The sequence below is a fragment of the Zeus faber genome (assembly GCF_960531495.2).
Source record: "Zeus faber genome assembly, chromosome: 1".
Lineage (NCBI taxonomy): Eukaryota > Metazoa > Chordata > Actinopteri > Zeiformes > Zeidae > Zeus > Zeus faber.
The window spans coordinates 38,441,620-38,459,119 of record NC_137193.1 but is presented as its reverse complement, the minus strand read 5'-3'; the positions used below and the strand labels follow the sequence as shown (position 1 = coordinate 38,459,119).

The following is a 17,500-nucleotide window of genomic DNA, read 5'->3' as shown; positions in this document are numbered from 1 at the left end:
ACATCACCATGCTGTCCACGAAATCTCCTACATCGCCAAGGACATCACGGACCACCGAGCCTTCGGATACGTCTGCGGGAAGGAGGGGAACCACCGCTTTGTGGCCATCAAGACGGCACAGCCGGTTAGTGTGTGTGTGTGTGTGTGTGTGTGTGTGTGTGTGTGTGTGTGTGTGTGTGTGTGTGTGTGTGTGTGTGTGTGTGTGTGTGTGTGTGTGTGTGTCTGTGCGTGTGTGTGCGTGTGCGCGTGCAGAGCGGCACGACAACTAATTTTTCAAGACAGTGATTGTGACAGCGCATTATATTGTTTAGCAACAGAACAAAATGTCCGATCAGCTCTGAGATACCCTACTGTACACAATCAACAAATGGGCTCCAGCACTAACTTTGTTTGGTTTGATAGAACTATACAAAGGTGCCAATAAGTACAAAAATAAAACAGCGAACGTAAAACTGGCTGTTTTTTTTCATCGTCCCACTTGAATTGTTCCAAAAACAAAAGTTCATGAGATGATGGATCATGAGTCTATTTGGAAGTTAAGAGGAATGTTACTTTCGGGACAGTCTCACGCCATAGTTCTGCTCGCTCAGTGCTGCCACCCATGGTTGGGTAAGCAATTGAATGTGTGGTAAACAACTAGTTTGCGTCAGCTAGCGGCAGTCAACTTCTGGTATGAGGGTCGACTAGTCTATGCAAACGCTAGTGCACGTTAGCGTAGGATAATGTACATTTCTTTAACGTCCTCTCTGAGAAATGCAAACATCTTGACATTTAAAAAATGAGCCCTGGTCGTCAACGTGCTCTTTCCATTCAAATGTTCTCACCTTGCTTTCGCCTGCTCTGACCACATGTGCGTGTTAGGATTTACATGCACAAAGAAATTGAATTACCCGACAAATTCTATCTGTGTTAATCATGCTTCAGAATAAATAATATTTTTTTCATTTTGGGCATCAGATAAAAGCGTTTGAATGACGATTTCATGAAATGGATCGTGGTGATAAAGGCTGGAAATTTTATGTGAATAAAAAAAACCCAATTCACTCAGGTAACGCTGTTTGACTTTTTAATTTGAACATAGATACTTGAGTTAGTAGTCACATTTTATTTGTTCATATGTTATACTGTTAGAGTCAGGAAACTATCTGTATTATCTGTATTATCTTTGGAGGTATGAACCTTCATCCAACCTTCATTTGATTGTTTTCTGTGGACTAGTGCTGTAAACGATGCAATGACAAAAAATCGTCATCAAATCACAATGACTCTGTGAATTTGAATAATTAGGGAACTGCAACACTCTGAACTACTACCTGATATTTGTGATCTTATCAAATCAGGAGGTCATTGACGACGCCCATCTCCAGTTAAACTCTAGAGTGACCTGTATCGAGTGGCCCTTGCTGTTATGGTTGTTGTTATTAGTGTTTTTGCCGTCATTGTGTGTGTGTGTATGTGTGTGTGTGTGTGTGTGTGTGTGTGTGTGTGTGTGTGTATGTGTTTGTGTGTGAGAGTCTGGTCGGTGTGCTCCAGCCCCAGCTGCCTCTCGGCGGCCATATTGATTTCCCATAGTGGCTCAGCCAGGGTTCGAGTGTGTGTCACCAGCTATAATGACACATCCATCCTCCCGTGGCCGAAACCCGGTCCCTGACTCAGATAAATACACCCCGATCCGGCCGCTTCCTGGGGCCCTCGCGCATCAGGCCCGTGCAGAGATGTTAAGAGGGGCAGGTGCGCAAAAAGAAAAAGAAAAGGCACATGGCCCCCCAGCTCCAGGGGGGGGGACTGAGTGAGGAACTGTTCCCGTTACACACAGTGTTTTGTTTCGTTCCATAAGTAAACAGAGTGGCACAGCGGAGCACATGTGCATCGGGGTGCCAGTGATCTGTGCCCTGCTTCCCGCACCTCGATGTCCATTCATGCTTAAACCAAAAAACAAGCCTGATAAAAAGGCACCAAGGGCCAAAGGGGCAGGTGCTCGGACACTGCCCCGCCCCTGCACGTGCCTGTCTCTCATGCTGTTTTAGGACACAGCTGTTGTACTACATACTGTTGTTATTAATACCTTTACTCATAATTGGGTACAGTATTTTGAAAGTAACTCTGGCTGCCCAGAACAGCTCTCAAACTTCAGCTTGCATGTGCGTGAACTGCTATGTTTAATTGCCTGTTTTGGCAAATTATAGACATTACTTTGGAACTATAGATATTGTTCTAATAATCATAGATACTGATATTACTTTAGAATTACAGATATTGCTTTAATAATCATAGATACTGCTTAAGGATAATCAATATCATCAAATGCCTCATGTTTTACTACCTATCTCTTCTTTCTTTCTTCTCTTCATACGTCACGGTTTTTCCCACTTTAAACTTAAGCTTCGGTGGAGAGATAAGTTCCGGCAAAAGTGAAGGGCCCTCACTCTAACTAACAGGGCTCTTACTGATAACCTCCTCTGGGCCATCTGTCCTCTCAGAACTGAATAACAAGAAGTTGTCACCCGACCTATGGATTGTCCAGAGAACGAACATAACAACTTGCTGTGTCTCTGGCTTCCGATAGTGACGGGCTCCCTCTCACATGGTTTATGACGCTCTCTAGGCCATTTTGAGAGCGGGAGTCTGGTACGATCTTTGTGGAAGAGAAGTCTGCATCTAGGTGCCGTAAATACCCCAGAAGGCTGAGATGCTCCGCGGCACCTCTCTATGTGCACCGTCTCCGTGGGCTGCAACCATCTAAAATAAACGTAGACTAAGACAAGAAGTTGTTTTGTATTAAATACGTCATTTATTTATCTCCCACCTGGGTACAATAGTAGATCATTCTGAAGTGCACTGTGGGAATTTCCATGACATGCCTTCCATTTGAATTTGGCAGAGAGGAGGAATATGAGCGGAAGGTTTAAAAAAGCTCCTGGAAAAATGTACATTTCCCGATTCCAGGGTTCAAAATCCCTGTATCCCCTTATTGTGTTTGTCCAAGTCTCAGTCTGAACACAACTTACTGTGTGTGAGTTCCCAACAAAGGGTCAAAATCCTTCTTCACTTCCACTCCAGAGGTTTCCCAGAGTAGTTAGAGGGATAGTTAGAGGGATAGTTAGAGGGCTAGTTAGAGGGATAGTTAGAGGGCTAGTTAGAGGGATAGTTGGACGTCCAGCGATACAGACGTGTCGGCAGAGCTCTCCGGCTGTAATTGGAACAGAAGCACTTTGATGTGAATTAACGGAGCCTCTCCCTCACTTCCTGTAGACTGAAACCCAGGTTGGCTTCTAACAAGCTAATTTAGAGGCCGGTTCTGAGAGTAATTGGTTTTCCATTCCAAAGACTTTATTTTCCAAAGCCTCTGAGCAGTTTGGGAGTTTAAAATGGAGAGGGAAGAGCACTAAGGTACTTACAGGGCATCACTGCAGGTCTGCTGGGTCACAGTATACATATAAGCATATTGCAAATAATTGAGTGATTCCAGAATTATGAGTTTAAAGATGTTTTAATGAGTTTTAAGGGGTTTACTCAGTTCTTCAACTCACACGTGTGAGCCTAAAATACAGTTTTGTGACACATTTTCTACGGTTATGGAATGGACAGTAGGATATTTGTATGTTTTTCTCAAATTGGATCATGCATTTTTTAACTATTGTAATGCAAGGTGTCTACTCTACCGCTACTCTCCCTCTACTCTAACTCTACTCTATAGGGAACCAATATCTTGAAATAAAAGAGAATTCAATGGCTGAATTCAATCAATTCAATCCATATGAAGATATGGTACATTATAAGAATATTGTAAGAATAATTGTCCATTATTTCACGTTTTTCCGTTTGTCTCATTATGAGTCAATATGTGATGTTGACCCGGAGACTGTTTGTTTTAAGTGTGGTGATCAGTGCTCCTCCTCCGAGGACATCTTGGAGTCAGACAACACCAAAATAGAACAACTTTGCGCGAGGAAGCACTCCAGTCTGTGAACTCCATGTGCACCCACACAGCTCCAATCAATCATTGATTAGGGTTTGAAAACACTGTCGTCCTCGTATGACACTTCCTCGCTAACTGCTCCGCCACCATAATGCTCATCTCACTCTGGGTCTCCTGACACAGAGCATGGTGGACTGAGGGCTCGTATCCAAGCTTCACTCTGTCTGTACCACCATGAAGAAATGTTTAATGTGAAGGTGATTTATTTTAAAAAGCACCACTGGGAATGTGTGAGAGAGAAATAAATAGTTACTTTCAAATAGTTTGAAAGTGTCTGGGTGTCATTTTTACGCTCATAAAAATCGATGTATCGTTTCCCGAACTTTGTTGCCAATGTGGCTGTTTGAATTGAATTGAATTGAATTGTATGTGTATGTGTGTGTGTCTTAATGTCCAGTGTGCTTCTCCTGCGTCTCCAGGCTGAGCCTGTGATCCTGGATCTGCGGGACTTGTTCCAGCTCATCTTTGAGATCAAACAGCGGGAGGAGATGGAGAAGAAAGCCCAGAAAGATAAGCAGTGTGAACAGGCCGTGTATCAGGTACACACACACACACACACACGCGTGCACATACACGCACGCGCGCACACACACACACACACACACACACTCTCACACACACACACACACACACACACACACACACACAGACACACACACACACACACACACACACACACACACACGCACACACATACACATACACACACACACACATACACACACAGTTTTAAAGTACACAGTCAGCCACACACACTAACACACATAATAACACTGTGTCATCACATCAATACTTTTGACATTGTAATTGTATTTATTAGGGCAGTCAAAGTTTACATGTGGGCACATGTGATTAATTTAAAGAGGATAAAATGTTATTATTATAATCCCACTGATGTTGCTAAGCGCTCACGCCTTTTGCAGCTCATTGGCTCCATGTGGGGATCGCAAGAGATAATCTTGTGAGGCCAAACCGCGCTCTATCCACAAATCTCTGCAAAATAATGTCAGATTAACAAAGTGTGTAGAAAAAAGCTAACTATGCACCATAAATATATAAAACCCTCCACTAAGCATCATAGCGTGATATATTCATAGATCCTTCAATTGTCAATCATCTGTGGTCAAATGCTTTGTTGATATTTACTTCTAAATCATGCTGCCAAAAGGCGGTTTGTGTGTTATCTTCTCACTAGATTCCTCTCAGGTTTCTCCTTAAGTGCTTCAAGGTTTTTCCGCACACCTCGGCTCCTCACATATCCAATCTGTACTGCAACTGGGGTGTTTGAAGGCCAAGGGAGGTGGAGCCACGGGGAGGTGCTGTCGTGGGAAGGAGGGCACTTCCTTCATTTTACTTGGAGAACATGATGCAGAACTTTCCCACAGTGTAGTTATAGGATAAGAGGTCAATTTGTTTTTTCCTAGTAAATTTAAGAAAGAAAGAGAAAATATAGCGCAAATAAATGACACAAGCTACATGAGGTCTGGTCATGAAGTTGTAAGAGATAATGTACATAAATCTATCATTAAAACTAAATTCCAGATTATCTCCCCAGATTATCAGCATTTGTCCCATCATTCTTGCCACTTTCTGGGGCTCTTTCCTTTTGGATTTTTAAAACATTTTCGGGACAGAACCAGAGCAGAGTGGGTGACTCAGGAGAACACAGAGGGGCAAATTCACAAAAGGATTGTGCGGCTTTTGTGACTGTGTTAAACTGGCGCAAATAACAGAAAATAATTCTCATTCTATAATTCTCAAAGTACCCGCTAATGGTAATGCACCCCTAACTGCCCTGCCATGCAAACAGTGGTGCTATTTGCGCGTATTTAAATGAGGTATTATTCATACATTTGGTGCAAAATTGGCCTATTTCTATGCAAATGAGCCTCGTTGCAAAAATCGTCAGATTCACAAACACCAGCACTAATAGCAAACGCAGTTAGATGGAAATTATTACCGTCTTCAGAGAGTTGGTGGTAACTGCGCGGCCAAAAAAAAAAGTATTTTAAAAGGCAGCGGTGCACAATCGTCTTCAGAGAGCTGGGGCAATTGAAGCACATTTATAAGGAGTGTCACACCCAGACTTTCCAGTGATCTGTAAATAATATTTTGACATTATTATTAGGGGTCCAGCCTGCAGGGCGAACCAGACATGGTTAAGGGTCTCATTAGAACCGGACGTTACAGATGTCTTGTCGTTCCAGTTTGATCAATATCGATGTACATTTGGAGCAGAAATGAGTGAAAAGTGTCATAATAAATATAAAATAAGTTTTCATCGTTTTACCAGAAGTAGAAGGTAATTTGATAAGTTTCAGGAGCGGGCCACTTTGTGACATCATGAACCAACGTTATGTTAGTCCAAGCTTCGTCTCTTGAAACTCATTCGCATCCAGCCACTTGCAAGTGCAACATGTAGACAGACAACTCAGAGGAAACTCAGAAAACTGTAACTCGTGCAGTGTTTTACAAAACCCAGAAAACTATAATCGGTCACAGAAGGCGTCCTCGCAATGCAGGAAGCTCTAAGAACCTTTGGAAGAACAAGGTCTGGGCGATAAAACAATATCAATAATTTTCACGATATAATCTTCCACGATTACGGTGACAGAATTATGATTATGATTTATTTCCGATACAGAGTCACTTTTCCTCTACTTACAAAGACACGACACAAACAGCCAGTTGCACAGCAGGAGCGCCAGTGCTTCCTCCGCTCTCTCCCAGGCCGCGGCGCCCTCTGGCCGGGCAGCGCGCAGCGGGGATGAGGCCCCCGTGTATTGCTGCCTGCAGCTATATTTAAGGGTCCAGCCCTCATCTTGCCCCAATGCAAGATGGTCAAAGCGGCCCCTCATCACAGTGCATCATGTTCCGTTTGCTATTCAGTCTGCAACCTGCCTTCCTCCTGCCTTCGGTACTGATCGTTCCGTTACAATAGCAGCCTCGTTCACGAGTTAACTTACCTCACCAGAATTGTGATCAGGTTCTCGTACAAGATTTGTGATATATAAGATTACGTTAAATGTTACGGTACCATAACGTCATGTCAGTAGCAAATGAAAGAAGTGAAAGCACTCAGCTTTAAAACGACCAGCAACAGCGAAATGCTCTGCACAGTTGATGCCTCCATTAATTATTTACTAGGAAAACAGACGGCCCTGCTAATCGGTGACAGTGCACCTTGATACAGATGAAAACATTTTGGTGACAGCGCACCTCGCATGGCCCCTGAGACGCAATATAACGTTTGACATTTGTCCTCTGAGATGTGATGGCGGCAGTTGTAGCTGCAATCGGCTCATGCTCCAGCACGTCCTCTTGCACCTCCTTCTCACCGTCTCCAGTGGTGTCGGACGGTGCTGCTGGCGCGGGCGCATTCTTGAAGGTTCTCATCTTCCTTCTTAATGAAACTGCCTATTTTTGGAAGCTTTGCTTTTTCTTTCTCGGCTACTTCTTTAGATTTCCGTTTCTGAAACCTGCTTTTGTGTTTGTACTTCTCCATCATGCTGTCTTCACTCTTCTGTGTGGATTTTGCTACGCAGTCATAGTAGTACGCAATACGTATGTCTATGCACACTTTGTTAACAACACACACACATGTTTTATGTTTTTGTATATTGTTATTTATTTGGTGAATGAAGGACATGAATTTGACACCATGAGGCAAATGACTTGGCTGTGCAATAAATACTTACCAATAAAAGTTTGGTGGCCGTGTGTACACTGTAGACAAAACCCCGCGAACTATAATGTTTCAAAGAGGACGTTTTCCCACCGCGTGTAGTACTTAGAACCATTGGAGAAACCAACCTTTAATTTTGTGTCCACACTGCGTCATCCAGGAACGATCTTTATTGTTAAAACACCATTCTTCAGGGATATTTACACTGAACGCCATAAGAGCGACATGCAGTGACGTAACTGCACGTTGATTGGTCCACACGTCCACCGTCTTTGTAACTTTGCAACTTGTGCTGCGTTTCACAGAACCCGGAAAACAAATACGTACCGAAAATTACTAAACTAGACCCTGTGTGTTTCTGCCTGCAGCTATATTTATTATTATTATTACTGTCACGGCATCCATGGTGGTTTAACACATTCCAAAAGCAACTTGTTTACATTTACATTTACACTTAGTCATTTAGCAGACGCTTTTATCCAAAGCGACTTACAAGGGAGAATAACATTCAACTACATTGCGACAGAGACATTAGTGTAACAATAAATACTGCTAGGTAGTGCTAAGTAATTGTAAGTTAGGAGAGGAGGTGCTCTCTGAAGTGCTCTCTTCAAGAAGAAGAAAGAAGAAAGAAACAGTCTTTATTTGTCACACAACACACCACACTACAACACTTGCTTGCACACACACACACACATGCACATGCTTTGATGGTGGCCGGTGAAATGGCCGCCGCATTCTGTATCATCTTCAGTGGCTTCACCGCACAGGCCGGCAAGCCTGTTAAGAGGGCGTTGCAGTAGTCGAGACGGGACATCACCAAGGTTTGTACCAGCAGTTGAGTGGCATATTGGGTCAGGTACGGCCTGACTTTTCGGATGTTGAATTGTGCAAAGCGGCAGGACCGGGCGACGGCGGCAACATGGTCCGAGAATGTCAGTTGGTCATCAATAATGACACCTAGATTCCTTGCAGCCTTGGTAGGAGCAAGAGATAGAGAGTCAATTTTAATATGAAAAGCCATGCGAGCGGATGATCGGGCCCAGTGAGGTGGTGTATATGGCAAAGAGGAGGGGTCCCAGCACCGAGCCTTGGGGCACCCCTGTGGTGAGGTTGTGAGGCACAGACAACTGGCCTTGCCATGTCACACTGAACGAGCGCCCAGTGAGGTAAGATTCGAACCAGGAAAGTGCACTGGCAGAGACGCCCATACTTGAGAGTATGGACAGGAGAATGCTGTGATTGACAGTGTCAAAAGCAGCTGATAAGTCTAGCAGAATGAGAACCGAGGATTTGGCAGCAGCTCTAGCAGTTTTTAAGGCCTCTGTCACAGACAACAGGGCTGTTTCGGTGGAGTGACCACTTTTGAAGCCAGATTGAAGTGTATCAAGAAGGTTGTTTCTTGACAGGTACTCTGTAACCTGTCTAGAGACCGCCCTGTCTAAGGTTTTGGAAAGGAATGGGAGGAGAGAGACCGGCCGATAGTTTTCTACTTGAGTGGGATCGAGTGAGGGTTTTTTGAGCAGTGGTGCGACCCTAGCCACTTTGAAAGCGGAGGGGAAAGTGCCGGAAGTTAGGGAAGAATTAATCATATGTGTGATTGCCGGGGTGACAGACGGTGATATGGCTTGAAGGAGGTTAGATGGGATCGGATCTAGCGGACAGGTAGTAGGACGGCTACATGTTAGTAGTTTAGATACCTCACTTTCAGCGAGGGGGGTGAAACCAGGGAACGATGAGCCTAGGGCTGGAGAAGACAGGTTGTGAGTAAGTTGTTTAGTGAATTGGCTGCTGATGGCTGCCACTTTGTTAGTAAAAAAGGAGGCAAGGCAGTCAGCAGTGAGATTAGTAGCTGGGGGAGGTGGTGGAGAGTAAAGCAGAGACTTGAAGGTGGAGAATAACTTACGTGTGTCTGTGGCACCGTTGATCCTATCGTTGAAGAAGGCCTTCTTTGCAGTAGTGATGCTGGAAGAGAAGGAGGACAGCAGTGTCTGGTAGCTTGCAAGATCCTCAATTGTTTTGGATTTGTGGCATTTCCTCTCGGCTGCTCTGAGGTCAGTGCGCGTTGTCCGGAGGGTGTCAGTCAGCCAAGGGTGCGACTGGGTTGAACGAGCAGGTCTGGTGGATAGTGGACACAGGCTATCCAGACATGAGCTCAAGGTGGCGCAGAGGGAATCAGTGGCATCATTTACCTGCAGAGAGGAGAAAGTGCCGTGAGGCGGAAGAGAAGAGGAGAGCACAGAGGAGAAGTGGGTGGGAGACAGGTTGTGGAGATTGCGGCGGATGGTAACCATGGGTGGGGAGGTATGGGGTTGTTTTGGTAGCTGGACATTGAAGTGGATGAAGAAGTGGTCAGAGAGATGAAGAGGAGTGACCCTTAGGTTGTCCGTGGTGCAGCTCCGAGCAAGAATGAGATCAAGCTCTTTGCCAGCCTCGTGAGTCGGTGGAGTCGGGACCTGTCTAGGTCGAATGAGCGAACCAAAGACAGGAAGTCAGCCGAGCTCGCACTGTCCAAGTGGATGTTCATGTCTCCGAGGACGAGCATGGGACACTCATGCTCAGGAATTGATGTCAGAAGGGTGTCGAGCTCATGTAGGAAGTCACCTAGTTGTCCTGTTGGACGGTAGATGACGACCACATAGGCTTTCACCAGAGCAGTCACCAAGACGGCGTGATATTCAAAGGAGACAAAGTTGTTTAAAGGCCGCAGTGGATTAAATTTCCATGTGTTGGAAATTAGCAGGCCAGTCCCACCACCACGGCCAGATGGTCTGGATGTGTGGGAGAAACTTGTTGAGACTTTGAATAATTTATTGTACAGTATTTGGGTTTCAAACATTGACAAAACCAGTTCCTGTTAAACTAAAGACTAAAAACAACTAAAAGTTATTGGGAATAGCGTTAAAGTGGCCAGAATTGGCATTGAAACTCAGCCTCCGCCCTCCTCCGCGGAGGGTATTACTTTAGAAGCCATGCAGAAAAAAACTTTAGAGTATAACTTTAGAAGCCATGCAGAAAAAACAATACCACTGTGTTTTGAGATTAACTCAGGGGGGCAGGGGGGAGGCCCTGGAGTGATCAGAGCGGAGCTGGCCGCTCTCTGCATTTTGGTACGGGTGGGGCATTAGATGCGCCATGGGAGGATATTGCAGCCCAATGCCCCCAAATACGGAATGGCGCGGGAACAATTGGAACGGGAGTGCGGAGAGTGGTTCGCTCTGTTACGATCGCTCTGCACGTTCCCTATTACGCATTTCCGCTTTCCCCATTTTACAAAAAAGGAAAAAATACTGTGTCTTTTTACTTTGGATTTATTTATTTTCCTACATTTCCTAATTTAAGGAACCATAAAAGCCCTGTGTGTCCCATGACACATCCGAAGAGCCATTGATACCCATTTTCTCCTTCTCTCTGCCATTGTACTGCCTACTGTGTTCTTGGTACAGAGCCACCATTTATACTTTGCCACAAGGATAATTGAGATCAAATGCAAAACAAGGGCAAATTACACTCAGCAGCAAAACTTTGTAGGCATGCATGCGCAGTGATATCATTAGTGCAATATCTTTTGTGAATAGGACGCTAAGAAAGCGGACACAATTGACGTGCAATTCCTGGTGCTAATAGCAGCCGCAAGCCATTCTTTGTGAATTGGCCCCAGAGTGTGTGACATCTACGTAGGTGTCTTTCTGCCAAAGGTACTTGAGAAACAGCTTCATCCTTCCATTGAGTCCTCTTTATAAAATGCCTGAGCGGCTGTTTGACGATGAGACACAAACTCCTGGTGAACAAAACCAGAAAGAAAAAGTCTCCCATCTTTCTCATCACACCTCGTTTGTAGAAGCCGCAGATAATGTCAAGTCTGCTGCGCCATCTGCCACCGTCCAAACGTCCTGCGGCTTTGCTTTCTTCTTCCCCAAAGTCTCCTTTCAAAAATGATTCTCCCTTTGTCTGACGAGTGATGATCTGAATGCTGAGAAGCCGCTAAGCCCCGCTGTGCTCTCCGCCTACTGTTTCTACTTCACTGGCTTAACTCTCCGCCTCTTCCCCTCTCTCCTCCTCCCTCTCTCCCCTCCTCTCTCCTTCCTTTTGATCTCTCTTCTCTGGTTCCTCTCCTCTCTCCGGCTGCCGCTTAACTGCAGACGATTCTGGAGGAAGACCTGGAAGACCCTGTGTACCAGGTAACTTCCTGACCCATCACAGCACTGCTCTCATCCTCTGCATTCTGTCCAATCAGCTTGCTCTTCTGTGTGTGTGTGTGTATGTTGGGGGGGTGGGGGGGGGGCAGAAATGTCCACAGGAGGTGGATGGTTGGAAGGTCGGATGGTCGAGTGGGGTCAATGGGGTTCGCAAAGACATTCTAGAGAATTGATTGTCAACCTTTTTCATATCAAGTACCCTCAATTTCATACACGTTAGGCCATGGACCCCATTTGATAAGATTTAATCTGGGATCCAATCTGAGACGATTTTTTTTTGCGTTTTACATGAAATAATGGTGAACTATTAATCATTTTGCTGGAGACCCCCTGGAAGATTCTCTCAGGACCCCTGGGGGTCCTCGGACCCCACCTTAAGAACCACTCTATTAGAGGGTTCAGATCTGTGAAAAGGAGGAATAAGAATCACTTTATTTGCCTCGTACAATTTGCATATAGACAGAATTTGCCCACCACTTTAACCCACCTCCCGCAACTAATGGGAGCTATAGTACTAACTCAAGGGGCATCTCAAGGCAGGTTCAAACTCAGGACCTGCTGTGGGCCCACACTGCAGTCTGCCTGTCTGTATTTGTGATTGATAAAGTTAGATGTTCTGTGCCGCTCCAGAAGGCTCTTCAGTATTTCCAGCTTCCCAGATCTCATCTTCATATCTGGGATCTCTCTTCGATTGCTTTTTAAACTGAAACCTCCTGACAGTTCTGTTTGACTAATCACCTCTGCACCTTTCTGTATGTTTCTCTCATTTTTCCTCTTCCAATTTCTGTCCCATTTCTTCTTCTCTTCTACTTCTTCCCGTGCTGCTGACGTTGTAGTACATTGTGTTTGAGGCAGGACACGAGCCCATCCGTGACCAATCAGAGGAAAGCATTTATCAGGTACCCACAAGCCATCGCTGTTTGCTTGTGTTTGACTGGTGGAGCTGCATAAGTGACGGCGAAATTAGCAACATATACCATGTCAGGTTTATTTTCATATCCGTTTTATATATACATATGTGTGTGTGTGTGTGTGTGTGTGTGTGTGTGTGTGTGTGTGTGTGTGTGTGTGTGTGTGTGTGCCTTCAACCATGTGTACCTTTGAACATTTCTAATATGGCACACATCTCAGAAATATCCCTTACTCTCACTTCTGTTTTCACCATGACACAACTTAGCCACACTCTCCTGAAAAACCTACAGTTCAATTTTTCCAAGAAAATCATCATTCTAATTCTAATAAAGTTCACTCTTTGGCATTTTCACTCCGGTTGATTTCTGCGGCGTGTCTCTCTCTCTCGCTCTCTCTCTCCGTCTGGATCAAATGCTGTAAACATTCCGAGCTGCGTTCAAAGAAGAACAAGCGCTCAACACATCCGTGACCCCTTTTGCGCGTGGAAAAGTCGAAACGGAAAATAATGATAACAATGACAATGAGAACGCGAGGAACACGCCGAGTGTGCTTTCCAGAGCGCCCTGTGGACCGGAGATTTCTACCCCAGGGAGGTAAGCCTTTCTCTGGGCGTGCTCCCCACGGGCAGCTGGAGAGACCTCCCTCAGTGGGGTGGAGAGGGGGAGGTGTGTGTGTGTGTGTGTGTGTGTGTGTGTGTGTGTGTGTGTGTGTGTGACAGACCCCTCCTCATCCTTCCCCCCTCCACCTCTTCTTTTCGGAGGAGATGAAAGAAAGTGGGGGAAAGAAAGATTAATCACCAGCCTCTCGTTTGATCTTTAAATAAAATGGATTGAAAATAGACCAGCTGCCACCACACACACACACACACACACACACACACACACACACACACACACACACACACACACACACACACACACACACAACCCACACGCACTACACAATATTACAGAAATGCGTGCATCTGCAAGGAAGCACAGACACACACACACACACACACACACACAGACACACACACACTTGGCCACTTTGGGTGTGCGCACAAACACAACCAAACCTACCCAAAAACGCGGTCGTCAGGAGCTTGCTTTCCGCCAGCCCGCTGCCACAGAGGAGCTGGTGTATGAATAAAGATGGAATTCTCTGGAAATAAACACGTGAACGATGTAATCAAAGGGGATGAAGAGGAGGAGGGGCAACGGTGGGACATGCTGTGCTAGATAGATATCCAAATTTCCATCAATTTATTTTGTTATTTATTATATTATTTGGAAGCGTGCGAAATACTCCAGAGTTATCTGCGACGTCCTGTCACCGGGTGGAGTTTGAGCTACAGCCCGTTTCCCAGTCGACGCACACATTCTACGTTGACCCATTCCTCATTCCAACGCATTGATTTAGGAGAATCTACGATTCAATATGAAGAGATTTCTGCTGATTATTGACATTGAAGGACCTGGACGGGTTATAGGTTTTAGCCTGTTAGTCAGCTCACATGTTACATTACTGATGATTTTTTTGTTTTTGATCAGTTTCTTACATTTTCATTTTTTTTATATTGTCTCCATTTATACTTTAGAAAATATGAACGATATGGTGAAAAACCAACCTTGAAATGGTCTCCTGGTCACGACATCACCACATATTTGTCAGAGTTACTTGATTATGCTGTCATTTCTGTTTCTTAATTCGAGAAGAAGAAAAAGAAGAGAAGCAACGGTGCTTCTCCCTTTTCACTCGGACAAATTATAAACAAATTACAAACAAATTACAAACATTTAAAAATATTATAAAAAATGCAAACTCTCATCTGGATATATAGTCAGATAATGTTATGTAAATGGACTAAATCTAGATTTGACACCAGTCAGGTCCTTTAATGGTCCTTTAAAAAACAGCAGAAACAGCTCTTCATATTGACCCTAAACTCGTATCATTCCAATCAAATTTTCTCATAAATCAACGTGTTCGTACTGTATGATGACAGTGCTCTTATCTGAACTGGGGATCAACTTATCAACACATTTTGTAGCACATACAACGCATTTCTAAATATCGAATAGTGTAATAATTAGCCCAATTCACTCAGGGGAGTCCAACTTGCCCGTGCACCCCTCTGAAACTGTTCAGCAGAATGATCCCAGATCCATAAATCAGCGTTTCAGCCTCAGCGGGCGCCCATTGTTTTATTCTCATCCCACACGCTGTCAGCCCGTCACGCCTGCGTGACAAAGAGATATTACATGTCTCTACGTGTGTGACAATCTGAGTTATTACATGTCTGCTGGTGTGATAAGCAGCTGGCTCTTATCCATTCTTTATTAGAGATGGAGATAAAACGAGAAAGAGAGAGAGAAAGTATGAAGAAGAAAGACCCCGAGAGAGAGAGAGAGAGAGAGAGAGAGAGAAAATGAAGGAGAGCGACGATGAGAAGAGACTGATAGTCGACTGATTTAGCTTGGATGAGTTTTCACCCAACAGATTTTAATTCTGATTATCACAGAGACTGACACATGAAGGGATCACACACACACACACACACAGAAACACACACACACAGAGAAACACACACACACACACACACACCCACCCACACACAGATATGGCATCCTCTGTGTCGCTGTTCTCTGACCCTGTTGACTGATCGTATAGGTTCCCACCAGTCAACAGAAGGAGGGGGTCTATGATGTCCCAAAGCGACACCCAGTGAGTGACCCTGGATTATTGGATTATCTGTACCCCCACCCCCCTCCCCGGCCTGCACCCCCAGCTCAGGCAAACCTCTCAGACGTGCACGCGTCCATCCTGTGTCTATTCGGCCCGACGCAATGTGAAATACTCCAGGTTCAGAAAGTCATGTCCTGTGTCCTATGTCCTATGTCCTGTTTCCGTGTTTCAGCTCCAGCTTGATCACCTGATCCACATGGGTTGAAGCTGGTTAGTAAATCCAAATGGTGGACTCAAAACGCCAGAGTGGAATTTTACTTCCTGAACCTGGATTTTACACCTCTGATGAAACAGGAAGCGTTAAAGCCCCTACGGCGAGACTTTCCCAACCGTCTTTAGAACCGTCAAAACCAAAAGGATTCCTAGTGCTTGCCACCAGGCCAAATCTCACAGACCAGCGTACGCAGTCCCTTCAGGAGATTATGATATCTCAATAATAATGCAAATTCAACCAATCCCCACAATATTTGCAAGAGCTTACAATTCATCAATTAAACAACTATCGAAGACAGAGCCACAAATTTAATTTGATGCTTACTCCAACTATGTTGGATTTAAAGTTTATTTTATAGATGTATTACTCAACCTACTTTCAATGATGTGCAGAATTTGTCGTGGTTGAAAAACAAATGGATTATTATTTTTTTCTTTTACTTGAATTTTAGCTAATTCTTACAATTTTTCGTTAAAGAAACCATTCCATCGAATTTTTTTTGAAAAACAGCTTCAAAATCAAGCACTTTTTGATCGCAACAATACAGAACAATACAGAACAATACAGAAAAAAAGCAAAATCCAGGAGGGATCTGTTTATGGCCTACAAAACTGAAAACGACCACATCACTAAACTGTCACTAGAATCAAGGTAAACTCTCTGCGTCCAGAGCCACCGAGGCTCATGGGAAACTTAATTTGGGGGAAACGCTCACGCTCCTCCGAAATGCTTTGTATGGGCTTTGAAATTTCAAGTTCCCATTTATTCTCCCAGTTTAACACCGTCACCGCGCGCGTCCCCCTACGGTTCCCTTCCTCTCGACGGCTCCCGCCCCTCGACCGATTCCGCTCTGAGATCTGGAGTTTGGTTTCGCTTTTTCAGTTGATTTTACCCTGAGAGGTTTGCTGGGACCCGATGCTCTGTGCTACGTTCTGAGGTGAAAAGAAGAGTTTTCAGAGTTTTACTCCCCCTGCAGTTCTACGACTGCAGGGATAATTCACTAGAGTAAAAGCACAAGTATTATTTATAATCATGACTATGATAGGACTCGACTGACGTTTTTAAATGAAAAAATAAAGTCATTTGTTTTGAAGGTTATTTTCACATTTCCAACTGCAATTGAAGCCAAAATCAGACCATAATCAAACTGTATCTGCAATATCTGGGCAGAGACATAGTTGTAATTTGCTTTGAATCTTTAAAATGAGCACTTAAAGTTGGAAATTTGATTTTAATTTCAAAAACTGCTCTTGAACCATACATTACATTCAGTGTTTACTTTGGAAGAAAATAAAATGCAAAATGGCTCAGTAGGATAATTAATTATAGAAAATAATCTCAAGTAAAAGTACAAATGCCATTTATTTGAATTACTCAATAAAGTACAGTAGTAAGGCAACCTGTACCTGGGAACTGTTACTGTGGTAGTTGTGCTGCTTTCCACCTCTGGTCGTTCTGCTGCTGTTCAGGGATTTGTGATCTCTGCTGCTGCTTGGTTCATGGAGGGTTATGTGTTGATGTTTGTTGGGGGCGTGTGTTTTTCGGCAATTCCACACACATGCGTCAGGGATGGGAATTTATCCAGCAACCTCATTGTAAATCCAAAGTTCTTATACACTTTATATTGAAATTGCAAACATTTTCTCACCAAAAAAGCGGTTCTAATTCATACTTGATTTGATTTGACATTGACAGAATTGCCAACCAGATAATCCAGTTTGTTGGATTTTTATCTCCCATGCCTGATGTGCGTACACGCTGTGCTGTATGGGTGTTTATGTACA

The 17,500-nt window shown here is 44.2% G+C and overlaps 1 protein-coding gene across 2 annotated transcripts in view; it reads left to right on the top strand.

Moving 5' to 3' along the window:
- Positions 1–17,500, top strand: part of dab1a (DAB adaptor protein 1a) — a gene marked incomplete at both ends in the record, with an annotated part of 74,500 nt that overhangs the window by 33,758 nt on the left and 23,242 nt on the right. For both annotated transcript variants that reach the window (XM_080016978.1, XM_080016977.1), the window contains 5 exons: positions 1–130; positions 4,399–4,518; positions 11,807–11,845; positions 12,700–12,762; positions 15,428–15,481. The exon at positions 1–130 is cut by the window's left edge and continues 8 nt beyond it. In XM_080016978.1, the coding sequence (XP_079873104.1) occupies positions 1–130; positions 4,399–4,518; positions 11,807–11,845; positions 12,700–12,762; positions 15,428–15,481 (406 nt within the window). The remainder of the gene's footprint in view (positions 131–4,398; positions 4,519–11,806; positions 11,846–12,699; positions 12,763–15,427; positions 15,482–17,500) is intronic.